At 37.7% G+C, this 27,171-nt stretch overlaps 2 protein-coding genes and 1 pseudogene across 5 annotated transcripts; 2 read left to right on the top strand and 1 right to left on the bottom strand.

Moving 5' to 3' along the window:
• The first annotated feature begins 1,796 nt into the window (after window positions 1–1,796).
• LOC135598676 (uncharacterized) lies at window positions 1,797–12,727 on the top strand (annotated as a pseudogene).
• A 563-nt stretch (window positions 12,728–13,290) lies between these two features.
• Window positions 13,291–23,625, top strand: LOC103995433 (uncharacterized). Of its 3 annotated transcripts, none has more exons than XM_065092853.1 (15): window positions 13,291–13,806; window positions 14,359–15,017; window positions 16,123–17,298; window positions 17,426–17,497; window positions 18,039–18,110; window positions 18,275–18,312; window positions 18,404–18,491; window positions 18,568–18,717; window positions 21,004–21,195; window positions 21,281–21,360; window positions 21,444–21,516; window positions 21,642–21,743; window positions 22,694–22,799; window positions 23,123–23,207; window positions 23,282–23,625. In XM_065092853.1, the coding sequence occupies exons 1-15, from the start codon at window positions 13,437–13,439 to the stop codon at window positions 23,463–23,465; spliced, it is 3,447 nt and encodes a 1,148-aa protein (XP_064948925.1). In that variant the 5' UTR covers window positions 13,291–13,436; the 3' UTR covers window positions 23,466–23,625. The 3 variants fall into 3 exon arrangements, with proteins under 3 accessions (XP_064948925.1, XP_064948924.1, XP_064948926.1); XM_065092852.1 differs by having other exon boundaries at window positions 13,292–13,806; window positions 23,120–23,207; XM_065092854.1 differs by having other exon boundaries at window positions 13,712–13,850; window positions 23,120–23,207.
• Window positions 23,626–23,815: 190 nt separating this feature from the next.
• On the bottom strand, window positions 23,816–27,171 carry LOC135598675 (protein YELLOW LEAF 1, choloroplastic-like). Of its 2 annotated transcripts, none has more exons than XM_065092855.1 (5): window positions 27,071–27,171; window positions 25,780–25,855; window positions 24,773–24,912; window positions 24,334–24,409; window positions 23,816–24,190 (listed from the first exon to the last, which is right to left on the bottom strand). In XM_065092855.1, exons 2-5 carry the CDS (start codon window positions 25,835–25,837, stop codon window positions 23,991–23,993), a joined length of 474 nt encoding a protein of 157 aa, XP_064948927.1. In that variant the 5' UTR covers window positions 25,838–25,855; window positions 27,071–27,171; the 3' UTR covers window positions 23,816–23,990. The 2 variants fall into 2 exon arrangements, with proteins under 2 accessions (XP_064948927.1, XP_064948928.1); XM_065092856.1 differs by lacking the exon at window positions 27,071–27,171 and adding an exon at window positions 26,462–26,962.

Below are 27,171 nucleotides of genomic sequence, written 5' to 3'. Positions count from 1 at the left end.
TCATACCTATTAGAACATCCTTCTAGCTCAGTTAATTATTATCTCAATAATAATTCACTCGACTTATCAATTGTGAACGTACTATGTCACTATGCCGCAATCCCTAGACGATACAAGAGAATTCAATCTTTTGAACCTATTTATCCTCAATTATTGTGTATTTGTAATCCCTCATCCATCTAATATCCCAGAGATCGCATACCACGCATGGTGCTGTCAAGCCCATACAGTTTCTACTTGATTCTCGCTCTAATCGGATTCTTTCGGAGAACTCTTTCTCTCTTAATCCGAATGATCTTGGCTAGGGATTTATCTACCTAAAAATACATGAGATATTCCTCTTATGATATCAAGGGTGGATGATCCTCTATCGATACTCAATAGCCCTCGTAAGGTTAGTTGTCACTCTCGATCGTCAACTGTATTAGATCTGAAACTTCCATACGTATAAATATGGTATGAAAGAATGGAGTACTCATACAAGATATATTTAGTATCTCAAGTCTATGAATCAGATACACCATTGAGATGACATAATCGTTATCTGATAATAAGTTACCATCAACCATCCAGCATTCTGGGAGTGAATCAATCATTGAACTCATTCTCCAATGAGCACCTGTACTATATCCCTAGTATCCCCACACGAGAAGCTATGAGACTAACCGTCTCTATTATATATATGAGTATATAGTACATCAATCTGTCTAGTTATCTCGATGTCCCTCTCGAATAACTAATGATTGAGATCTCGATGTCCCTCTCGAATAACTAATGATTGAGATTATTTATGGTCTGTGTTTAAAAGTGAATCGATCTCATTATCATGATCTCATTACAATTCGATTCCTATTGCATATATCAATGGACATCACAATATATATATATATATATATATATATATATATATATATATATAAATATAAATATAATATGAAGAACAATGCCTTTAAGTCATTATTTCTATTCTCCCTCGACCTGATTTCTTTATCTGGATCTGTATATCCATTCTCTATTAAGTCCCAAAGATCTTGAGACTTGAATAGAGCCTTATCTTGATACTCCAAAATTCATAGCATTTGTCCGAGAAGATGAGAATAAGGGGTTGAGACATAGAATTATCATTGAAAGCCATAATGCCCAGTTCAGATTGAAACTTGACTTTGATACCATAAATGTTGGGATGGAGGGGCCAGGAAACAATAAAAATAAAATACTACGATGCAATTAAAATAATCTTTTCGATCAAGAAAATTGATGTAGTATTTAAAATAAGAGAATTGACATAGAACACTTACAAAATATTCTCAAGTGTATTCTCCTTATCTTATTTCATGAACTATAATCATATTTTTAGGACCTAGTGGGAACTATCTTACTCCACCATATCACTTATGATTGAGTTAGGTATAGGAACTACCATATAGCTTCTATATCATGAGCCACTTATTAACATATGATTATAATTATCTAGAATATGATAACTACCTAGATAATTGTTATGAATCAATTCTCAACGGCCAATTCTCAACGGCTAATGCGAAGGAAACGGCCAAGGGCGGCACCCCGCATGCCCACGTCGCGGCTTACAAAGTGTGCTGGAACCTGTGCGACGAGCCCAACCGCCAGCTGCAGTGGTCAGTGCAACGGCGCCGACTTGCTCGCGGCCTTCGACGCCGCCATCCAAGACAGCGTCGACGTCATCTCCGTCTCTCTCGGAGGCGGCCCGTGAAGCGTGGATTACTTCAGCGACAGCTCCGCGATCGGTGCGTTCCACGCTGTTGCCCAAGGCATCACCGTGGTGTGCTCAGCCGGCAACAGCGGCCCTTTCCTTTTAGGGGTCGTGAACAACGCCGCCCCTTGGGTGATCACCGTGGCCGCCAGCACCATCGACAGGGACTTCAAACAGACCATTACTTCCACCAACAACAAGCAGATACAGGTCGGATTCCATCTTCTTCCTTCCTCTACTTTCTCATGCTGATCTAAGCTCAGAAAACGTAGGAAACAATTCTAATCAACAGATCTTCTTCTCAGGGCAGGAGCTTCACGCTGAAATCTCTTGATACAGGGAAGAAATACACATTGATCAGAGCTGTCGACGCCATAGCTGCTAATGCTTCCAAGGATGACGCGTAAGCACGTAAATTCATGCATTCCATTGACCGTTTCCGAGAGTTGAAGCGAGAACTGGTGGTCATCATCTGTAGCACGTTGTGCGATCCGCATTCCATCGATGCTGCAAAGGTGGAGGGCAAGATCGTCTTGTGCCAGCGTGGTCCTCCGCCGCCTGTACTCGACAACTTCCCTCAGGCGTCTGGCGCCGCCGGAACGATTGTCATCGACAACAATAAACGCGGCGACAACTTCCTGATGACCGCCTTCATGGACCAGGCGCATCTGCTGATCTCCGAAAAAGATGGTCAAGCTCTTTAATCGAACATCCGTGACTCCAAGTACAGAGGAACACTCGACTTCTTATCATCTCTTCCGTATACGTCCTCGTAACATGTCGATTGATGACTGTAGATCAAATGACCTTTCGATCTCCGGGCCGACGACGGAGCTAAAGACCGGCGCCTGCGGTGGCCTACTTCTTTTCTCCTGGACCCAATTACCATAGCCCACTTCAGCGACCCGCCATACGCGTGCCCGAAGCAGAAGATCGAGGAGCACAACCTGAACTACCCCATGATAGCCATCCGCTACCCCACGACGACGGCGACAGCGACTCGCACCGTGAAGAACGTCGGCCCGCCTGGCACGTACAAGGTGCAGGTCACGCAGCCCGTCGGGATCACGTTGTCGGTGACGCCGTCGACCCTCGAGTTCAAGAGCGTCTCTCCTTCTAGGGTTTCCAAATGCCGACGCCGGCGGCCGCTTCCGCTATCGTCCTTTCGCCAGAGTCCCTCTCGGCTGCCGGCCGGACAGCGGAAAAGCTGAGCCTCCCGGCGCTGCAGTCCAAGATGAAGTGCGACCCCGAGGGGTACGAGGCGGAGCTCCTACTCCTCTACCGCCACTTCGAGTCCTCCCTCCACCTCTTCCGCCACCAGTCCGCCCTCAGGCCCTCCTCCGACCTCTCCCTGGGCAAGGATCTCGGGGACTTAACCATGTTCCTCTCCCATGTCACCCCTTTCTACCCGGATAAGCTTGCAAACTTCCCCCGACAGATGGCCGACCTCCTCCGTGTCGATTCCCGGGCCCTTCCATCGTCGTTGAGGTGCCATCTTGCGCAAGCCCTGATCCTCCTCGTCAATAGAAAGGTTCGAGTGCTAAATTCTTTTTCTTTTTGGAATATGGGACTTACAAATTGTGTGAATGATTGTTTGAAGAATTGACGACATCTTGAATTTTTCTTGTTTTGATTGGAAATAATTCTGTTCTGTCGGTTGGGGTTGAATTATTGAAATTATCTACTGTGGCTGTGGACGGGTAGTGTTGTGGATGGGCTGCTTCCTATGATGCAAACTGAGGCTGTAAATTACTCCAAACGTTTTGTCTTTTGTTACTCGAATCTTTATTGTTTTGTTGTGAAATCGTTTGGTTCCATCGGTTGGGGCATGATTAATTGAAATCATGCATTGTGGATTTGTCTGTGATGAAATTTGTGGCCGGATATTTTTTGAAACCTTTTTGTCTTTTATTACCTCAGAATTCAACAAGTTGTTTTGATTTTTTATTCTTATAATTTTACATCTTTCACCAGTTTTTTATGGACTTGCTTATTAAGATTGTATATGAGTGCTCTCTCTATTTTAGCAGTCTAATTATTGTTCATTTACAGATCGAAATAACAGAATCATGTTCTAATTTACAAATTCTCGCTTGAGGTAAAGCTGTAGAAAAAAGACTTATTTCCATCGTAGTCTCCTAATTAGTTAATGTAGGTAGTAGCAATATTCAGCATGTTATTGGGCATACCTGGCCTGGTTGCCATGTTTAAACATACTATTTAATGCTGACCTGCTTCACTTTCTGAGAACTCCTCAGTCAGCCCTCCCTATATCACCAATGGATTTCATGTTTTCTCGGTAAAAGGCTATTGGCATAATTCATCATATATCATTCAAACTATTTAATGCTGACCTGCTTCACTTTCTGAGAACTCCTCACTCGTCCCTCCCTATATCACCAATGGATTTCATGTTTTCTTGATAAAAGACTATTGGCATAATTCATCATATATCATTCAAACTATTTAATGCTGACCTACTTTACTTTCTGAGAACTCCTCACTCGTCCCTCCCTATATCACCAATGGATTTCATGTTTTCTCGATAAAAGGCTATTGGCATAATTCATCATATACCATTCAAACTATTTAATGCTGACCTGCTTTACTTTCTGAGAACTCCTCACTCATCCCTCCCTATATCACCAATGGATTTCATGTTTTCTCGATAAAAGGCTATTAGCATAATTCATCATATATCATTCATATACCTGGTTTCATTTACAGGCTCAACAATACTCTAAATTCTAACCTGCTTCACCTGATGGAAATCTTACCTTCCTGTATCATTACGTGTCTCATAATTTTTCAGTAAATTGACATGCCATTATCCAATATGATGTTGTTGGCATGCTGGGTGCGGTTACCAGTTTATCCATACTATGTAATGCTTACCTGCTTCACTTTCTTAAAACTCCTACCTAGTGTGTCACCGTTCTTGTGAGACCTTTTTTTAAAAAAAATTCAAATAAAGGTCTTATATGTCACCTTGTGCTGAAATACATGTCATATGCCATTTGCAGTGTTACTGATCTGAGGATTAATTTTATTGTCTAGCTATTAGTGTGGTGCCAGATCATATGGCAGTGACACAGGAATTCACTGTTCATGCTTCTCTTGTTTGTTGTCTGAGATGAGTTGCTCTGCCTGTTGGTCCCCTGCCATTCTTCTTCTTTTCCGTCATGGCCTACTACATTTGCCAGCTCCTTTTTTTCTAGTGCTGCCATATATGTAACATCGGGCGTTCCATATTTTGGCATATCTAGACCATTAGCCCGCTTTCTCTTTTCCTGTATTGGTGTAATATTATACCCTCTTTTCTTGTTCTGATGACCATCACCTACTATTTTGATGACCTTCTAAATTAAACTATTTTTAGATCATTCCTAACCCGATCAAAGCCGATGTATGATCAGATTCTGATTTCTGGAATGTCTCTCTATCGTTATTTCCAAACAGCCAACCCAACCAAACCAAATGATTCCATTAGGTTAAGCAGGTTTGTGTTGAAGCTAACACATTTCAGTCTTTCATTAGATGATAATAAATGTTCCCTTAATGATGCATTATCAGAGTTTAGAACATATGAAGTGAAAAATTGGCATCTTGGAAGGCCTTAATCTGTGCAAAAGTTTGGTACACTGTCCTTTCATTGTTACCCAAGTTTTGCCTTGTCAAATCTTGCCTTTTTGGTTTCTCTAAAATATTCTGATAATTGTCTAAGTCACTTTCCTAAGGAAAGCCATAAAGGTTTGCTTTATTATTTGACATCATGATACCAGTTAACTTTCGATCATTATTGCTGATCTTCAATATGATTCTGTTTTATCTGAAAATTCGTTTTAATCTTTGACGGACTTTAACATCACATTGGTTACTTTTTTTTTTTCCAGATCATTGATATTGAAGAAACTCTCGAATTGTTTATGGACCTTCAGATTCTTGGTGACCGGACCTTAAGAAAACTGGCCTTTTCACATGTCGTAGATAACATTCAACGCATGAACCAGAAACACAAGAACGAAGCCAAGAATCGCAAACTGCAGAATATTCTTTTTTTGATGCTGCAGGTATGTATTTTATTTTTTTAAATATTCTAGCTTGTAATGTTCTTCGTTTATTGGATGCCTTTAACTGCCTACTTTAGACTTCTGATTCTTTAATCTTCTCTCTATTCTATTCCTGTTGAGATCTATAATCATAACCTTGTACCAACATCATTAATTTTTCCTTTGTAGGGGGAGGAGGAACAGAGGGCCAAAAGGTCTCTTGTTATTCTTTGTGATCTGCATAGACGGAGGGTGTGGTTTGATGATCGTACAGCTAATGCCATTTGCACTGCCAGTTTCCATTCATCTTCAAGGTATGTAGTTTGATCAAGTCTGCACCTGTGGTGCCATATAGGGCTGCTAATTTAACGTAGCTGTTGATAAACAGCTCAAACTCATTCTGATGTCAAGCTGAATTAAGCTCAATTAAGTCAGCATCAGAAACAAAACAGCTAAGTGCAGGCCTGGATCAAAGTCAAGCCAAACCGGGCTTGCAATTAGTTGGTTTCTGTCAAACTGGACTCTAATTGTTCAAATATATACGTAAATACGTGTAATACATTTCATATGTTTTTTAAATAAATAAATTTTCATGAATGATTGATGTAGTTTGATATGGGGTGTCAAAGAGATGTTTTGTGTTCATTAAAATATTTTTTAATTCCACAATCTGTTGGCATCCATGAGTCATTACTCATCTATAACCTATGAACTGGTAAAAGATTTAAATATATGGCATAAATTAAAAATAAAAATTGATATGTTTAAAGTTTAAAAGTTGAGATCAATTGAAGTATATTTAATCAAGCTTCAAATAAGGCTCATGTTAATCTTGAGATAGGCATGATTTTAGGTTGTAAAACTTCTTATAGGTCCTAGCACTGGTTGTCTGAACTTTGACAGAATCTTGATCAGTTTCAACAAGCAGAGTCTGATCAGATTCTACATAATCTTTAGGCTCGTAATTAAGTCATAGCCACTTTGAGCCTTTACAGCCTCGACGAATCTTGGCTTTGTTAAATCTCAGCATTATTGTTTCACAGCAAAAATATTTCTTTGTGTATTTAGTTAAGCTCAGATTCTACATTGGGAAAATCCTCATGCGCTTTGCTGCCAATTTTAGCTTATTCTTTTCTTCTTTTTATAGTTATATATCTTTAACTTATAGAGAGCTTTTATATGTTCAGGATTATGATATCTGCTCTCTCATTTCTTCTTGGTTATGAACAAATTGAAGAGGAGGATGACAGTGAAGCCTCAAGCAGTGAAGACGATACAACTAGTCAACAGCCTATTACTCTTAGCCGAGAAGCTATTTACAAGGTCTTGCATGCTTAAGTAGTTCAGGTTTTATTCTTTTGATCATATGGAAGCGCTGTATCTGTTTCCTACAGAATTAAAATAAATTGTTCTAGTGGTTAGATTGTAAATTGTAGTACTGAAGCTGACCAAGGGGAACCTGAAGTAAACCATGTTAAAGAACTGAGACAAATAACAGAAATAAATCTTCTGGAATTATTAATCACTATTCATGGAGTTGTTATTCAAAATGAATCTAACTTTTGCTTGTCAAGTTGTACCCAATGATCATGGTGCTTGTTGATAATCTGAAAACCCTATTTGGGAGAGGGTTATTAGTTTTTTTTTTTGCTTTCACAAAGGGCAAGTGGTTATTTGGGAGGGTTATTAGTTGATTTCAGGGAATGCAGTCATGTGCAGAACCCCACCTTTACTTTAAAAGATTAACTTTGTCTCCCTTCTCGTTAATAAATAACACAAGTTTCTGTTATGCAAATTTGGTTATGCATTAGAAAAGTTAAGTATTGCCCAACTCTTTTCATCGATTAAATGGTCATTAGCATGCAACTGTGGATATCACTTGCATTTTAATACATTGTGATTTTCTTCATATGCATGTCTGGAAATTGGTTTCCATCACATGCAACTCATCAGCTGAAATTTAATTTTGATCATGTAAACATTGTGTTTCTTTTGAGTGGTGAGACTGTAGCAATTTTTTTTAAAAAAATGAGGAACTTGTTCAATTGACTATTTCTTATTTTACTTCTAGGCAAATCATAAAGGTACGCCTGCCAGCAAGAAAAAAAAGAAGGCAAAGTTGCAGCGTGCGATACGCAACATGAAAAGGCAGCAGCGAATAACATCACAAAGTAACAGCTCCAGTTACTATTCACGTCTTACTCATTTAAAAGATGCACAGGTTGGTTGGTCCTTGTATGATAGTTCAGTAAATTAAATCCTTATTCTTCCTTGACAATTTTTTCTTTTGGTGCTGCTTTAGGGTTTCGCTGAGAAACTGTTCTCTCGCCTTCAAAGATGCAATGAACGCTTTGAGGTAGTTATCCTTTTCCTCATGCACGCTATTATTATTTTCGAAATTTTTACTTTAATATCATGTTTGCTGATCTATATTGCAAGTCTGGTGGTGGCTTTGTTAGCCTACAAGTTCTTGTTAATTAAAAAGAAGGATTTTATATATTGTTCATTATCTTCAATTTCTTGCTAGTGATTAAGTTCTTAAGATCTGCAGTTCCATTGAGATCATTAATGTTTTGGAAAATTGGCCTGAATACTTGAATCTACATGTGACTAAGATAGGGATGTATTATAAAGAGTTATATGTGGCTCTTTGCTCTATTCAGAATGTTTTGAATGGGTGAATTTTATTTATTATATTGAAAGGCTATAGTCAAGGTCATTTCAATGTTTTGGTAGATTGGTTCACACTCTACACTAAGCTGATAACAGTAATTTATAATGAAATTTCTCTTCTATGTTAGACTACATGTGTTATTTATTGGTTGATATATGAAATTTTCTTTTGTCGACTATTGTTGTTACTTTGTGTTGCAGGATAGGATGATGATGTTGAAGGTAATAGCCAGAAATGTTGGATTGCACCGTCTGATCTTGTTAAATTTTTATCCATTTCTTCAAAAATATGTTCAGGTAAACAAGGATTTTTTTGCTTATATGTATTTTAACTTGAAACCATACTTATTTGTATTTATTTTTTTTCAGCCTCATCAACGTGATGTCACCGATTTGCTTGCTGCAGCTGTGCAGGCCTGCCATGATATGGTTGTGCTTTCTTTACTGTAGATTTTCTAAGCATTCATAGTCAAGCCATGCTGTTCCCAGTTCTGTTCTTCAGATAGAAGAACTCATTGAAGCTGTTTTTATTTGAATAGGTACCTCCTGATGCGGTTGAACCCTTATTTAAACAAATTGTGAATCAGTTTGTGCATGATCGTTCTCGCACAGAGGTACTGCTGAAAATGATATTACTTTCAGTCATTTTCATCTGTTAATAGTTGAACTGTTGATCATGTACTTTCTTATTTGTCATGTCAGGCTATTGCTGTTGGGCTGAATGTTGTGAGGGAGATCTGTATCAGGATGCCTTTGGTATTGCTTTACATTTAGTCAATTATTTGTTCAAGTTTGTTTACGACATGTTTATTCAAACCCTAGCATATCATGACTCGAGCCTGATGGGCTAACTGACTTATCAACTTCGTTTGGTCTAAATCACTGACCAAAATGCTTAAGCTGAAGTTGATAATAGTACACTCATCAGACCCTTATAAGTCAATCTTAATCCTGTCCATTTTCGATGTGGGACTAATCAGGGGTGTTACAGTTCATGCCTACTTAATATATCTTCTTGTCACTTTAGCACGATCTTGTCACATTTGCAGTTTAGCCGGACTCCATCTGAGAGACAAGATGTTGACAGTATGATGAACTTTTATAATCTGCCTTCAGATTTTCTAGGAAGTTGAATCTGTAAAAGAACTATACTTGTTATGGAATTCTAATTGTTTTCATCTTTACATTGTCACAAAAAAGTACTCAATGTGGATTTGGGTCCATTGAATGTTTGCTTACTCAAATTCTAGATGCAATTATCTTAATAATTATGTTTTTTGTTTTTCAAAATTTCACCTGTCTTCATATTAATTAACTGTAATCTTGTTTTTTTTTTTTGGCTTAAATTTGATAAATAATAAAATTATTTGAGAAGGATAGTGCACCACTTGAAATAGATATGTACCCGTAAAAGCTTGTAATTGTCTACAAGAAACTAGTTGTCTAACTGTCACATTTTGGTTATTTACAGTTAATGAATGAAGATCTGCTTCAAGACTTGGTCTTATACAAAAAATCACATGAGAAGGCAGTTTCTTCAGCAGCTCGCTCCTTGATCACTTTATTCAGAGAGGTTGGAATATGTACTTCAGTCTAACAATTTTTGTATCAGATGTATAGCTTGTGATTGTTATTCTGAGCTTTATTTGTTTTCAGATATGCCCTTCTTTATTGGTGAAGAAGGACCGTGGCCGTCCGGTCAATCCCAAAGCAAGGCCAAAAGCATATGGAGAAGTTAGTATAGCTACTGATGTGCCTGACATAGAGTTGCTGGAACACGTTGATAACTCGATGACTGATAGTTCTGATGCTGAGGCTTCTGCATCAGATTTGGATGATGAGTATGACAGTGATGCTGAGCCAGAGAAAGAGGATGCTTATTTGGCAGATGAAGAAGAGGATGATGAGGTTTCAGATGAAAAAAATGAAGAAGTTTTAGGTAACAGTGATAAACATTGATGGGGAGGAAGATGATGGTGATGATATTGATGAGAATGCTGCCTATGATGAATATGATAGTGATACTAAAGAAGATGTGGATCTTAGTGATGATAATATGGATATCTCCAGTGAGCTAGATGCATCAAGGAAAAAGTCATCTAATGACATCTGCAGTAATGATGACCTCAGTAATCATGAATGCGCTAGTGATGACAACGATGAAATAAGGGAAGAGGAGAAGGCCAAATCAAAGAAGAGGAAGTTTACGGATTATGTTGGACAACTGAATACTTCAGAATCAAGTCTTCGCGCCCTTAAAAGACTAACAATGGCCAAGATGTCGCAGAAAGCATCGGATGAAACAGATGGAATTCTTTCTAATGAAGATTTTCAACGTATAAAAGAGTTGAAGGTGTGTTCACCGGAAACTTAGTGCTCCTTTTCATCTTAATTATGTGAAATAGATTCAGTAAAATTCTGACACTGTTCATTAAACTTTGTTACTCATACGCTTGTGTTATCTGATATGAAGTTATAGTAACATCTGCATAAGCTAGTGTTTCTGAGAATCAACTTCTTTAGTGTTCTGATTATTTTTTAATGTTCGATGAAATAATGGATCTTATATTCTTGATTACATTTTTAATCACCAAGATTCACTCACTATGTAGACATCTTATAAGCTTTGCCTTTTTTCTTTTTTGAATCTTATAGGCTAAGAAAGAAGCAAAGCTGGTTATGGCTCAGCAAGGTCTTTTGAGAAAGGGTATAGACTCGAAAGTCTCATCTTTCAAAATTCCCTCTTCTGAGCAATTAACTATAAAGCCAGTGGATCCTGCTATGCTAGAGGTGAGTTCTCATCCTTTCTTTTGGTATGAATGTTTTTCTTTTTCTTTTCCCTATTTGGTGATTCTGTGACTATGTAAGGTTGATAAACTCCTTTTGTAATGTTCCAACTATATGTAAAATTGATGAACTCATTTAATAATGTACAATTGATCCGATTTTAGCTCCCACATATATTATCATTCGGTAATGCAAATTTCTTGTGTTGTATATGTTGTTCAAGGCATTGATTCTTTTGAGATCACTGGTCCATGCGTTTGATCTCTGGATGGAAGCATATCTGCACGAGAGCTTGTATGATTATTATTAAAAGAACATGATGAATAGCTAGATGTTGATGTACTGCTAGCTTTTTTTTTTAATGTACTGGTAGCTATTCTTACTTTGGATTACATTTTCTTTATTTTAAATTATGATTTTATGTCATAAACTTGTGAGTTGTTCTAAGTTGAACTAATTCTCTTTATCATCAACGAACTATTGTTCTTTAGGTCCACATTAAAAGAAAGCTTAGCAAAGAGGAACGACTGGCCCTTGTAAGAGCTGGGAGGGAGGATAGAGGAAAGTATCAGGCCAGAACTGCTGTGAAACAAAAAAAGGTTAGCCTGTATTGGATTTACGACTTGTTACATGACAATTTTTTGTTTTTAGTGCAGATTAAAATATAGTGACATTCCTATATTTTATGATACACATCTTGCCTATGTTCCTTTAAAGCTCACAATTGGTTTCCTTCAGTACTTTTGGTTTGCTTTTTCAAAAGCTGTTATTTTCACATCCTGCGCTTTAGTCTTCAGAGCATCTGGTACACTTCTGATCTGCATTTCAACTAAGGTAATAATATTCTTTAATTATCCCCCAAGTGGAATGTAGATCCTGTTCTTCTCTGCCTCCTTTTGCTTTTCCTATGTTGGTTGGCAGTCTGCAAAATTTTAACACAATGGAAAGGATTGTCTGCCACCCCCCATCTCCCTGCTGCAAATCAAAGCTTCCTCTCTACCTCTTGCTTTTCCTTCTCCTTCATTAGTCATTCTCTTCTCAGTATCTACATTAACCAGGCACCTTGTTTTGAAATTAATAGACCGATTGCTTATCTGCGATTTGTTGACAGATGGGTGGTCTAAGCAATTGCCAAAAGGAACATAAAAAGAAGATGCCTCTTGCTGCCAAAAGAGCAAAAATAGCTCGCTCTAGGCAGGAGAAAAAACAGCGGCAAAGGCGGTCAGGCAAGCAGTTCCAGGTGAGGAAAGCATGGAAGTGACAAAATTTCATACCTTCCTAAAATTTCATGGCTTCGTAAAGTGACAAGATTTTGTAAAATTTTGACTCCATGCAGTTTCTTCCATCAGAAAATTTCATTTCAAAAGTTTTGATTTCTGCTTAGAATTTTGATTTATTTTCTTCTGTTGTGTAAATCTTTAGCTGATTTCAGATGAGCTATATGTAAATGAAAGTTGCAAGGAAATGGAGCTACAGATTTTATTGATTGTTGTCTTTGGTTGGAGACGGATTAGGACATCCATTTTTGATGAGTATACCCGTTTTCTGTGTTTCAATGCATCCATTCATGTGCGACGAGTCTTATAGATTTCCCAGAACAGTTCGTCAATCTTTCATGGTTGCATGTACAAGTCACATTATTATTAAAATACAAGATTCAAAACAATAATTATTAAATAGATTGTTTGCATGTTGTATTTATTATTATGAATTCTATTGCAGGATATATGCCTCTTCAGATATTAAGATCCTCTTCCAGTTAACATTTATTTACAAAACTCAATTTGAGGTTAAAAGTACTGATTCAGATTTAACCTTTTTTAAAATTCTTATCATATCTATCTTTCTATCTATCTATCAATTTGAAGTTAAATGTCCAGTGAGAGTAATCACAAGGGCATATGTATGGTTTCAAAATAATTGACTTCTTTATAAATCTATTCGGACTTCTCTCATATATGGAGCAGTGAGTATCATTTAAGATAAGGTTAGGGGGTAAAGTGAAACTTTCCATATAAAACGCAAGTCCTGCGCGCCCTCTTTGCATCAAAGCCACCCACGTCGTTTGAATTAGTTTGGTGGAACATTAAGAACCCTAGATTTCCCTCCCAAAGAAATCACGGCCCCACCGCTTTCGACCGGACGCCGAACCCTGTATCCATCCCTAATCTTTGGATCCTTGCGCCTGGGTCTCCATGGATCCCGGCGAGGGGAGGGAGCTCCCGAGCGCCGGCGACGAGGAAACGATCGCGAGGAAGAAGTCCCGCCGGGTGAGCTTTGCCGACATCACCGCTATCCATGTCTTCGACCGCGACGACGACTACGAGACTCCGCCGGACTCGAGGCAGGTCTCCGCCGATGGAGGCGCGGACGTGGAGGCGGTAGGGTTCCACGAGGGTGTCCCTGAAAGCGACGGTTCCAAGGGGTCGCTCCGTGGGCGGGAGGATGAAGACGATGACGAGAACGAAGAGGACGATGAGGACGACGGCGAACAGGAGCGGTTCGTGAGGGATATGGATTCTTCTTCGCCTGGAAGCGCCGTCGGTTCCGTGACCTCTTATGATGGTAGTGTTCTCGTTGGTGAACCAAAGAAGTGTTAGATATGTTGGGTTAGCCTTCTTGATCTGATGAGTTCTTGAATTCTATCTTTCCTTTCCCTGCCATGATTAATATTTAGCATTAGTTTCGTTTATGATGCATAATCAATTGTTCTTTAGTCTCAGTTCTGATACATGTTCAATTTCTTTTGCTTTTCTTGGCATTTAGAGATTCTTTTTAATGAAGAAGTTGGTTGGTGATGATAACGTCAGAAGGCCTATTTGGATACTTGTTGGTAGATCTCGGTGGTTCATTCTCCTTAACTAAAATTAGAAGAATGTTTATTTCTAATATTTTCAGAATAGCAAATTCTGGAGTAACAACCCCTTTTCAATTTCTTGGTATGCTCTGTTAATGTCTGGTTGGAAATACCATCTCCTTCTGGTACTTTTGATATCCATTGTTATCACGTGAACAAATTCACATAGTTGTACTTACTTTTTCCTGCTTTATTTTATTCATCATGATTGGCAATTTGTTTCCTCAATTGCTAATATTTTATCTATTCACCATCGTCAGATGATAATTTCTTTGGGCCCGTGTCGACAAGTTTTATTGGATCAGGGAGGCTATCTGAGGCAGGAATGTCAGATGATACCAATCATGATGTTACACTGGATTCAACAGCATTTTCGTTGCACTTTCGTAATATTGCCCTGGCGGATGACTGCACTGCTGACTCAATGAGAAGCATGAGGACACCAACCGGAGATGCAACAACTGCTGATGCTGCAAGCATCATTGTCCCAACAGGATCTAAGAATCCATTTCTTGGCAGCAAGCTTTTTGCTGGAAATCTAAGTGGAAGTGTGGGTGGATCAAGTAATATGAGTCTGATTGAAGAAAAATCAAGCAAATATGACTATGGGAAATTATCATCCACTTTGGTAAATCTGCTAGATCAAGTGAACAGAAGCATACAGACCAGATCTCCAAAAAGTGCCAATAAGGTCATAGCATCTGATTCTCATTTAAGTGAGGTATCAGGAGCAAAAGAATCTGGGGAGAATGAAACACGTATACGTAAAGCAGCTGGACTCAATGCAACCGGCGATTGTCCTCTCGACTCACATCTCTTGGAAGGATCTGCTAAGGACACTACCACCGAACAGATTGTTAATAGCAATGCTCCTGAAGAAAATATTCATTTGGATCATTCCATCAGCAAAACGGCCGAGGTGACCTGTGGCTGTGTGTACATCTTCCTTCAATGCATCATATTACAGTTAGAACCTAATCAATCCCTGAGTCTGTATCTTGCTAAAGAGTGTCAAGTGATAAGTGATTTTGAAGTAGTTGTATATATATTTTTATCTTATAACATTATTATTTATCTAGGTTTTGTTTTGATATGTAGTTTTATTATTAAAGCATAAAAAGAAACTAAAAGAAAATAACAGATTTTCCTCTATTTTATTTGATTGCTAGGTAGGAAATGGGTTGCATTTAGTTCAAGGTTAATATTACCAAGTTAAAACTTTTAACCCAATTTACTAATTTTAATTCTCATTTTTTGGGTCCTTGACCGAATTAACTAACTGAATGACTTGGGTTGGCAATGAAGATGATAGAGGGTATGTAACACTCCAGCTTATTCCCATGTTGGAAGTGAGAAAATTATTACCTTATATTATAATGTTAAAGTGAATCTACTATCATTAACTTTTAAGTATTTTAGGTTAGTGCCTCAAACTCATTAAGTTAATGGATTAGTTATCCCATTGGGCAGGACCGTGACATGGGAACTTTAATCCTCCTTTAGACGGGTTCTTATATGCTAGGTTTCAGGTTGAATTCCTTTGACAGGATTACTTGAACTCCGAATAACTTGATTGTCATTTGGTGGGCTAAACCTCTAGGCATTTATTTAATCATTTTTACCTCTGAGCCAAGTAGTACCTTGATGTCTAAATATATTGGGAGCATAAATTTAGTCATCCTTAACCTTGAACCGATGACTACCTTGATGTCTAAATATATCAGCAGACCTTTTTGGTTTTCTTGGTTCCATTCTTTGTTTACTACTAGCATTATTGCTTAATTGCTTTATGATTGCTATAGTTTGGAAATTATACTGATCTACATCTCATCTTGATATCATGCTCCTTTTTATATTTTCTCTCATAATCTGTATTTGTAAATTGTAACAATTTCACTAGACTCTTCATCAATAAATAACCATTCCAAGATCATTCTATTCATCCAAAATTCACCACATGGGCTATTTTTGTTGACTTTTTATAGCTGCATTCCTGATTAAAGACTAGATTACCTCACTTGTAGGGAAGGGTTACCACTTTTGGAAAGGACAGTCATAAAGATGCTAATGAAGTAACACAGTCTGGCATCGATGTTACCTCTCAGAATATTAACTTGCTCGTACCTCTGCATAAAGGATCTAGAAGCAAATCTACCATGCAATCTGATCATGTGCACCGGGCACTGCACAAAAATCAACAAAGCGGAAATAACTACCCTTCAACTGTTTCCTCTCAGTCTACTGCAAGAATTCCAGCATCAGCTATTGCAAGTAGTCGAGAACATAGTCTAGAAGCTGAAGGTGGAATGCGTACTCCCAAAAGTTCTCTTCAGCCCTTTCAGGCTTTATTGCAAGGATCTGTCTCCTCTTTACGTGCTAAGCGGCAACAACTTTTTCTTAGTCCAGTAAAAGAACAACCTCCTTCCTCCTTGGAGTCAGAACTCACAAGACATGGTGAGAGAATTTCAGCTATTAAGAATCACATTTCAAAATTCAGAACTCTTGAAGCACCAGATCTTGATAATTTCCAATTAGGAGTGTCACGGAAGGGTCATGTGCCCCTGGACCATGAAGGCATGTTTAAAAAGGAGGCTGATATTTCAGTAGTAAAATGCAGCAGTGACCCTGTTATTAACATGGAAGACAGTCTTCTAAATTCTGTTCAAAAGACCAGAGCTAAGGCACACAATGTTGATGCAAAACATTTAGGGTTTGCAGGCCTAGATGATGCTAGAGAGTCAACACCAAGAAAGTCAGATGATGCTGTGACTCTAAGTGACCTTTCCTTCCATTTGTCTGGGTCAGAAACTAACATGCTGCAAAGTTCATTAATTTCTAATGACCTTGCCAAAAAGGCCTCTGACCCTGATGCCCATGATGTTTCACAAAGAGAGAAAATCAAGTTCAAGGAAAGCTGTCAGCCTCTAAATACTTCCTCTGAGGTGGATCATCTGGATCACTCTTTTGTTCAAGATTCATTGCCAGCTGATGGTGATTTAGTTGGAAAGAAAAGGAGAATTGAACAGTCTCTTGTCATGGATGAAAGCCACATCAGTAAAATTAGCAGGACAGAAAAGAGTCCTATCTTTTCAAGTGAACCAGTGGCAACTAAACCTATGATACATTTAGCTCATCCTTCAGAAATTATCGATCAATCCCTTGAAACTGGTGGCCAGCGAACAGCAGTGCACTGGTCCGATGTATGTATATATTTCTTTTCTTGAAACTTCCTTCATGTTCTCTTGCTTTTTACAACATTCTTTTAGGACTTTTTATAATGAAAACCAGAACTATCAATTTTTATTATTTCTTATATTCATCTTGCAGATATTCTCTAAAGTGTCTGATGCCAAAAAATTAGTATTTTCTCCAATTATTCATAAACTTGCTTTGCAAGAGGTAAACTCTTTCCATTCTTTTGCAGTTGCATCAAGTATGCAATATCAGTAGATTAAGCAAATTGCCAATCATTATTTTGCTTATGGAAATTTATGTTTTTCCCCTCAAAATTTTTCATGAAATAATGCATACAACTTATACAAGAGCACATGGTTTCTGAAGGACTTGTTTATGAAATTTAGGCCAGAGATTTGGATTTACTTAATGCTAGTTTAGGGTTTGTCTCAAACTTTTTACCCTGACGTCATATATTTTAGTTTTGGGTCTGAGGGATTTGAGGGTGTATAGTAGTAAACATATGTGGATTGTTTGGAAGGATTTGAAGTTCATTGTGATGGAGCTTTCTGGTGAACGGAAAGTATGAGAGAGCAAGATCTGTACATAAAATTTGTGTTGTATACTGTGTTTGTTGGCTGTTTCTTTCTGGTCATTATTTCTTGGATAGTGTATAGCATTCTAATTGATTTTTGTGTCTTTTTGTTACCAAGAACACCCACGAAGATGATTACAATTTATGCATTTCTTTTATCTTGCTATGAAGCTGGACATCTTGGAGGATATGTTGGGTGAGCTGCAAGTGGCTAGAAAATATCTGAAGATTTCTTCTTCTTTGGTATGCTTGTGAATAATAAGCTCATATATTGATTATTTTTAAATTTATCTGCAAAAAACAGGCTTTTGCAATTTTTGACATTTTTGTTCCAATACATCCACAAATAACATTTATAAAGCTAGTTCTTTTGTACCAATGAAAGAACTAATCTGTTGTTATTGCAGAGGAACAATGATCACTTGGATGACTTGCACCGACAGAGGTAATCTTTTAGTTATTTGAAGAGGGTATTTGTCTTGCATTCCCATGTTATATGTCAATTTATAGGCTAATTAATTAATTTGACTTTGCAGAGTTACTGAAGCATGGTTTTTGCAAGATCAGTTTTTATATGAACAAGCCAAAATGCAGATAAAGCGTGCCAAGTTGGATCAACTACGTGTGAGACCTTGTTTATTAATTCGGCCTATTACTGCAGTTAAGTTGATGTAGCTCCTAAATTAGCATTTTGTTGCAGGGTAAAGCTCACTCAATTCAGTCGGGACTTAAGGAATGTAATAGTCTTAAATCAATGTTTTCACAGCTCTGTCTTCAGAATACAAGAGGTGTACAGAATAAGGAGAATCAAGTTCACTCTGTTTCATCTATTACTAGTTGCCGAAATAAGGTGTTTTTGTGCTCTCTAAGCTGCAGTATATTCCTAATATGTTAAACACTAGACATTTGCTTTTCACTGTTAAGATTAATTTGGCTATGCACTGTAAGGATGCTTTACATTTTGCTTATTTCTGGTAGAGAACTTTTCATTGCTTTTTATATGTATTCATCTGAGGTTATCCATTATTTTCTGTGGATCTTTTTTGGGGCACGGATTCAGGCCTTAAAGGGAGCGATCAACTTAAAGTCTTGCATATAACTTTCCATTAAATTTACAAGTGCAAGATGTTCTTAAAAACCTTGTAAGAAGTAACGATATATTGAAATGTGCTATTATTAAATTTCTAATTACATACTACGAAAATTATGTGCATATCAAATCTCTATTCTCTTTAACATGCTTTTCATTCTCTTTGATGGAGCCTCTGATATGGTGATGGCATGATACTGAAGAAGGTAATGAGATCTCAATTATGTTTTGACTTATGCAAAGCATAAATCTAACTTGCTTTGATGCCATCTCCTTCCACGTTTCAGCGACCTGAGCACTTGTATGATTGTATCAGTGTTGACAGCTGCAAAACAGAACCAAGAACAAGAACAACTATAACAGCAATAACAACACTTACAAGCCATGATATCCCGACTATTTGGGGTTGATCACATAGATATTTTGTTGTCATTGAGCATTATATAAAGCAATTTTTCTAATTAAATCAATAGCATTCAAATATTTTTTTATTGTTTTTAATATAGTACTTTTAGAATTTTTCTCTATGTTTTGTTCTTGAATCACTAATCTTGACTCATCTTGTCTATTCGCATGTATAGGTTGTTGTCATGATATCCTGACTATTTGGGGTTGATCACATAGATTTTTTGTTGTCATTGAGCATTTTATAAAGCAAATTTTCTAATTAATTCAATAGCATTCAAATATTTTTTTATTGTTTTTAATATAGTCCTTTGAGAATTTTTCTCTATGTTTTCTCCTCGAATCACTAATCTTGACTCATCTTGTCTATTCACATGTATAGGTTGTTGTCTAAGTATTTAGACAAGTTTGTTGGAAGCTGCTGCAATTGTGGTGGCCATCTAGTCATCTAGGAGAATGTTTGCCCTTGTACCTTAAAAGTGACCACACTGTTGCATTAAGTTTTTCATTTTTAATTTTTGTGAATCACCCATAAGCTTTTGGACATGTCCAATTCTCCATAACTACTCTTCTTTGAAATCAAAATACTGCATGAATATGGTGTTTCCATCAATTTATTGCTTATGTTTATTATGCCTCAATATTTACAATTGGAGAGTTGAATTTTTGTTATGCCACAAACTCTATCACATGCTTTTCCTTTGGTTAGCATGGTTATATATATGTTATCATTGCTTGTTTTGAATTTGCTGCTGGGACTTGCTGTATCTGAGCTCCCCATTTTCAAAAGTTCACTCCATTCCCATTTAAGCTGGGTATAGGCTGTAACTCGGGTTGGATGCAGCCAACATCTGCTTAACCCATCCTGATCAATGTGTTGAATTGGGTAAGGGTTTGGAAAATCCAAACTAAGCCATATATGGGTTTGTTGAGAACTAATCTGTCCCTGATCTGAATCTGTTCCTAATTAATCCAACCCGATCTAGTAATGCACATGCACTAGATACTGTTTTCTTCGAGACTACATATGTGCTATATTGATACCAGTTTGTGGTTGTAATATTTTAATTTTACTCAAATATCATATCTGTCTCCTTCGACATTCTGCGAGTTTGGAGCTCCCTTGTAAAGGGCTGTCAAGTTGGTTGTCATTCTGTCTTAGTTTGCATGCAGAGTGTATGTTTCGGATCTCTCGGTGAGCTTTGGGAAGTTTTTCTTTTAAAGAAAACTCAATTCCTTTATATTGTTTAACTATTATCCAATTACCTTTATACTTTAAAACAAAATCCTTATTGTCATCTTTGCTGCATAACCTTATATATTGAAAGATTACTTATATATAAGTACATCGACATGCTCAAAAGATGTTCTCAAACTTTTAATAATGCTCTTTTCTTGAAAAATATTATATTCTTGTAGATTGACAAGGATTGTTGAATGATCTGTTTTAACATTGGCAGCTTATTTCTTCATTTATGGTCTGTATATAATGAGTTACCTGTATCGTTTAATTGATGCCATCAAACCTTATTGAAGATACCTTATTGAAGGATAATTAGGCAGAAGGTTTTCTTTGCTTATAGATTTATATTTATTTCACATACAAGATTGTTAAGTTGCTGTTGGATTCTGCTTTTTCAGGAAGCAGATGAAAGGATGGCATCAATGAGACAGGAGCTAAAAATGCTGGAACAGAAGGAGGATCACTTGGTGAAGTCGCTTGGAGTTTGTTGCAAGATAAAAGGAAATATGAACACCGATGGAATTACTAAAGTTGCCAATGAACGTTTAGAAATGCGGAACCGTATTAATATCATTCATCAACAGTCACGAGTATGACTTGATTAGTCGTCTGATTTGAATTATATAAGCTATAACCGATTATGTAATGACAAAGGCGTCCTTTTTATGGTTGTAGCTTTGGGAATTAAGCAACACAGTGAAAAGGGATAATAAACATGATATTGTGCTTAATTATTGCAATTTCCTCTTTCAAAGGTATATAAGTTCCACTTATTAATTCTTTCTTATGTAAAGAACTTACTACCATATTTTCTTGTAACCTAAGTTTGATGTAACAGGTTTACTATTGATTCCTGTCAAGTCTCAAGTATACTTGTCAATAACTCATTGCATGCAGAAAACATTGGGAAGGTAATGAATATCTTCTTTGTGGTGCAAACTTTTTCTTTTGTTGTTGATCTTTGATTTATATTTTATTGTATAGTTGCAATGATATTATGAAACTAACCTCCTAGCGTCATGTTGATATTCTGCAGGCTTTTCACAACATGAATGCACATGTGGTTTTTGAGTTTGTTTTTGGTGACAAGGGTGATAGCAGAGTCATCAGTTCTAAATGCTTTCAACAAAAGACACTGGTAAGTTGGTTTTACTAATTGAGTTATTATAACGTATTACTTCTCATAGAAATTTTTAACTAAATGGTGATTAAAGTCTCATCTTAGATCAGCATGCTTTAAAGGGTGTGCTTTTGTCCCTTGTGGAATTTTCTTCTGCTTTTGCTTTTGAAATTCAGTAAGTTGTGCACTAAATAGCTTCAGTAAGAATATTATAATATTAAGAAAAGGTGAAACTTTAACTGCTATACATGATGAAGTATAGTTACACAATGGATTTGTGTCTTTATCTATTGGATTCATGTCTTGCATGCTTGCATATTTTCATCTTTGTGGTGTCTCCTAAGCATTTTATTTGCTATACCTGATTTAGCAGAAATAGAAGAAAGTCAGCTTACATAAGTACTTGTTATCAAACGAGTTCTACACAAAAACCCTTTTCATGCTGTTAATTCTTGGGGAAACTATGATCCAGGTTCCTGTTTGGATAGTTTTGTTGTAAAAAAAAATTGACATTTATTTCCAGCTTTGAGGGTTTGGTTTCTTTACATTTTGCCCCTAATTTTGGTCGGAATCTTAACACTTTTGGATCGATGTGCATCGGCATACTGTTGTAGACCAAAAACGAGGTGTTTGCTAAATAGTATATTTTTTTTACAAGGTAGTTTGGGATGTATTTTGGGGAATTATTAGTGATTACCCTGCATGGTTTTGTGTGTAAAATTGAAGGTGCTGAAGTTACACAATTTTTTTGTGAGGTGCATTCCATCTAGCCAGAGTAGGCGGCAAGAATCAACTCTATCTTGATCTTTTGCCCTTTCTTTGTTTTTAGTTTTTATAATGTTTCCTTTCATGTTCAAACTGTTCTTTTGGATGGAGAGCGTTGCAATAGTGCGCTGCTGACACATTACTTTGCTTGGTTAAGGTTCTTTAGCAAACACATTCTCATATTTTGCTTGCTGATCATGCAGGAAACCAGTTTGCTTATGGGGATCCTACTTGATGTGCTTGAGGAAGTACAAGTTGCAAGGATGGAAAATCTGAATCTAACATTCTCAACCTTCAGCCATACACCCCGTAAGACATCCCTGCTTGTTTTATCCCTTTTGATTCATTCATCCATTACTTGTGAATTTCTGTAATATATTGTTTCCTACACTTTGATTCGTTAGGGGTTTGCACTCTCTTTATTTGTTTATTTGATTGAATTAAGTACAAACATCAGGCATATAATTAGGTTCTCATTGTGGAGTTTTCAATCATTTTGAACTACTTGATAACAAATCATCAAGCAGGCCATTGTTTTTCTTTGAAATGCTATTTTCAGATGCCATTTTAGTTAGAACTTCAGGCGCATATTCCTGATTTTGAAATCAATCCCTTTGCGTATCTTTCAGCAGGCCAACTTGAGTTGCAGCTCTGTTTTATGAATTTCAAAAACGGCCAGAAAGTGACATTGAGCATGGATATGTCTGAACTTAAGTGGTAAGCTCAGAGTGCTTCGACATGAACCCCACTTTATTTGCTTGCTAACAACTTTCTCTCTTCTTCGGAGACAGTGCAACCTATCCATCGGAGCCTTCTGAACTCAAGTACAAGATATGCGAGGCACAGACAACACTATCTCCATCACTCTCAGCTAGACTAATGGCTACGCTACGTAGCCATCAAGGCAAACGTTTGGTGATCTTAAGTCTGTGCCGTGCAATTTCCCTGTTGTTTCAGGACTCACTAGCAAGCTGAGAGGCATTACATATTTGAGGAGAGTTATTTGCTGCTGCTTGTATATATTTGCTGCTGTTAGGATCTCAGTTTGATGGCTTCCAAGTGGTTCTTTCGTAAAGAGTACATGTCAAAGTAACTAATCTTTTGGGCACTCAGTCAGATTTACATATTTGAGGCAGATGTCGTGAACATGTTTTATTTGTTAACCTCAGCACCAAACTCACTCGAGGCCACAGAAGAACTGCACAAATTTAAAGTAGAACATTAAATAAAATTTGGGAAGAATGATGCACCTGATTAATGACGATACAATCCCAACACTCCATCGTGTGCCAGCAGAATAAAAAACCACATCAATTCAGCATCAGTTAGTTCATAACAGATTAAGCTCAAATTGGATTAGAACTTCTATTCATGTTCATTCATATAGAGCTGGTTTAATGATCGTGCTCGACATTAACAGCTCGAGTGATGATGAATCTTTCACCGTGACAATCTTCATCCTCAACGTGTTGGATATCAATAGACCAAACTGGGAGAGAATCAATATCTTCGTTTGTTATTCTGATAGGGACCCTCGCTTTCTTGATCCTTCATAAGACCTAAAAAGGCAAGCAAGCCAAAGAAGAAGAAACCACCCGACCAGTGCCCCCCTCCTCCACCACCTCCACCGCCACCACCATCATCATCCCGAGGTGGAAATCCTGTCCCTCCATCGTCAAGCTCTGGTGATTTCTCCTTCCCTGAAAATAAGATGACAATTACTTCTTGTTAAATATTGGAATTTGGAAGTATAAAAGAGGGAGGAGTTATTTCATCCGGTCATCGTTCAACAATTTTAGCCTCGGGAAGAGCAATCAGTATCATCCACATATATGTTCCTCACCTTGGATGGGAGCAATTGTTATCGTAGATGATTGGCGTGTGACTGTCTGGGTTTGCTCCGCTGCACATCTTGCGCTCTGCAGGAGAATGCAATAGATAAGCCAAGTAAGATACAATGCAATAGGCGGTGAAACCAATCAGAAAACAACCAAGAATTACAAACAGAAATGAATTATAAGAATGAGAAGAACAAATATGATGCCAATACAGCAATATCATCAAGGCTAGCTTTCATGTGGCTCACTGATAATATCAGCAAGCCTACCCACTTTCAACACAAGTAAAATTCATCCAAGATCACAAAATAGTCCGAGAACAGATTCATTTTAGTCAACTTTATTATTATTTTTTATTTTTATAATTTTCAGATGAAAACTCTTGGAAATGAATCTTTGGAATCCTCCAGAGTAATAATTTCATGACGGTTATAAGTAACACACCAAGGCTGCAGCACATATCAGTGCGCCAGAACGTAGTCGCCGAGCTCCCAATTTAGTTTGCGCATGTTGAAATGGCTGATATTTAGTGCAGGGCAATGAGAGATCAGAGTATGGAAGCTGGACCCTTCGACCTGGTGTCCCTGCATCATATGATAAGATAGTTTGCTCATAGCAGCTGAGAAAATCTTATGCACAAGGCAAATGAAAAAACAGAAAACAAGAGCAAAGATAATGATACACATAAAAGATCTCCATTCCTTTTACGTAAGGATGAGTCCTCAATAAATTATAAAGCCTGATGACATCATTATCCTAGTTCATTGCACTAACTCTGCTGAAGTGATCTTGTCCAGATGTGTCCCTTTGGAATCACAGAGTCAATTAGAATGCTGTAATGTCCTACGCACCACATTATGCACACATTTTATAGGAATGTGTAAACTGCATACAGTGGAGAAACATTAGAAAGCAATTTGGTGCAATAACTTCCTAACGTATAAAAAGCCCAATAGTATAAGTTATTTACTCCATGTAAACCTATTTTCTCCCAACTTGTACAATTTTTAACCTGGTTGTATGGATGCAATCCCTTATATTCCCTCTTCCTCTTTCCTCTCTTGGCAGGAGCTGGATCAGATGCAAGGTTAGGTAGAGCAGTAATGGCAATGACAAGTGCAGTGGTAGCATCTGCCCAGTACAACAAGCCTGTTTCTAATTGGCTTGCCAGATTAGCATTCTATATATTTCAAAGTCCTCAGCACAGATTTAGAGTATCTTGTTCTTGCACTATCTGCTTCATACTTCTTTTACTTGCACCAACAGATTCTCTATGCACCATCTCATCTTCAGAAATTCACGTAACGTTTTAGATCTCAGTGATCATCATGGGTCACATAAGTATCTAGCACCATTAATTTGTGTCTTCAGCACCACTGATTTAGGTTGCAAATCAACTAAAAACTTTCAGCACAAGAATCATGATATATTTATATTAAGTGAAGATGTACCTTGAAGGCTCTTCGTTGAGGTGGCGAGAGCAGGCACAGTCGCACTTGTTAGAGACATCCTTCTTATGATTCAAATCTGCAAGTTAGTAGTACACATGGATAACAATCAGCAAACAATAAAAGCAAATACACCATGGAAACACAGAATCTGAGAGAAAAAACAGAAATCCTTAGATTTCAGGCAGAGTTCTAGTGCTGAAAGTTTCTCTAAACAAATCACCAAACAACCTGATGCTGAAGATCCTCTAAACAAATCACCAGACATACTATTCTCTCTCTCTCTTTCTTTGTGAGAAGAAGATATAATCACAGGTCAACTAGAACTTCAAATTAATGAGCACCAAGAATTGATCTTCCACTAAATTAAATGTGCAAAAAAACACCCTTACTGCTGCATTCTGGGTAGTAATGCCCAATTGTGTGTAGAATTTCTCTAAACTTCTTGCAAGAAAAATATGGAAAAAACAAACAAAGGAGAGGCAGCAGCACAAAAAATAGGGCATAAAGTATTACACCATAAAAACCTTTATCTTTATACAAAAACTAAGGATCCCAACTAAAAGAATCACTAGAAACATACAAATAAATGAAAACAAAGATTTGAATCATCTCCATCGAGCAAGATAAAAATGGAACTCGGACGAAACAACCCCAACGTAGCACCAACCAAGAAATCCTTTACCTGAACGACACGCAAAGATGAGAGTAGACCAACCCTCGACCCTCGACCCTCGACCGATAACAAACCAGATGGTTCTAATCGATATCAAGTAGCATCATCAGAAAGAGGGGTCCGATCATGAGACGAGACAGAGGAACAGAAGCAAGAACTGGAAGAGGCGAACAAGGAGAAGAACTCGGGGATGCCAACTAAAAGAATCACAAGAAGCACACAAATCTTCACCATCGAGCAGGAAGAAAACCAACAACCAAGCGTGACTCCGATGTAACAACCCCCCACGAAGCTAACAAAAGAACAAACTCCGGCGACCCGAGAAAACCTTTTACTCCACCGACACGCAACGATGAGAACATCCCCTAATCTCGATCGATATGGTTCCAATCGAAATCAAGAAGCATCATAAGACCGAGGGGACCGATCACGGGACGGAACAAGGAGAAGAACTCGGGGATGCCAACTAAAGAATGACACGAAGTACACAAATCTTCACCATCGAGCAAGAAGAAAACCACCAACGAAGCGTGACTCCCCGACGGAGCTCGGGGACGCCAACTAAAGAATGACAAGAGGGGCAGAAGCAAGAATCAGGGGAAGAGAACTCGGGGACACCTTCGATCGCCCCCGAGGAGCCCAGCGAGAGAGAGATAACCCGAGCGCGTGGCGCAGAGAGGCAGAGAGGATTCGGTTCGAGGGATGGGAATAGGATCAAA

The sequence above is a fragment of the Musa acuminata genome, chromosome BXJ2-1 (genome assembly GCF_036884655.1).
Source record: "Musa acuminata AAA Group cultivar baxijiao chromosome BXJ2-1, Cavendish_Baxijiao_AAA, whole genome shotgun sequence".
Classification (NCBI taxonomy): domain Eukaryota; kingdom Viridiplantae; phylum Streptophyta; class Magnoliopsida; order Zingiberales; family Musaceae; genus Musa; species Musa acuminata.
This window is presented reverse-complemented; position numbering and strand designations above follow the sequence as displayed.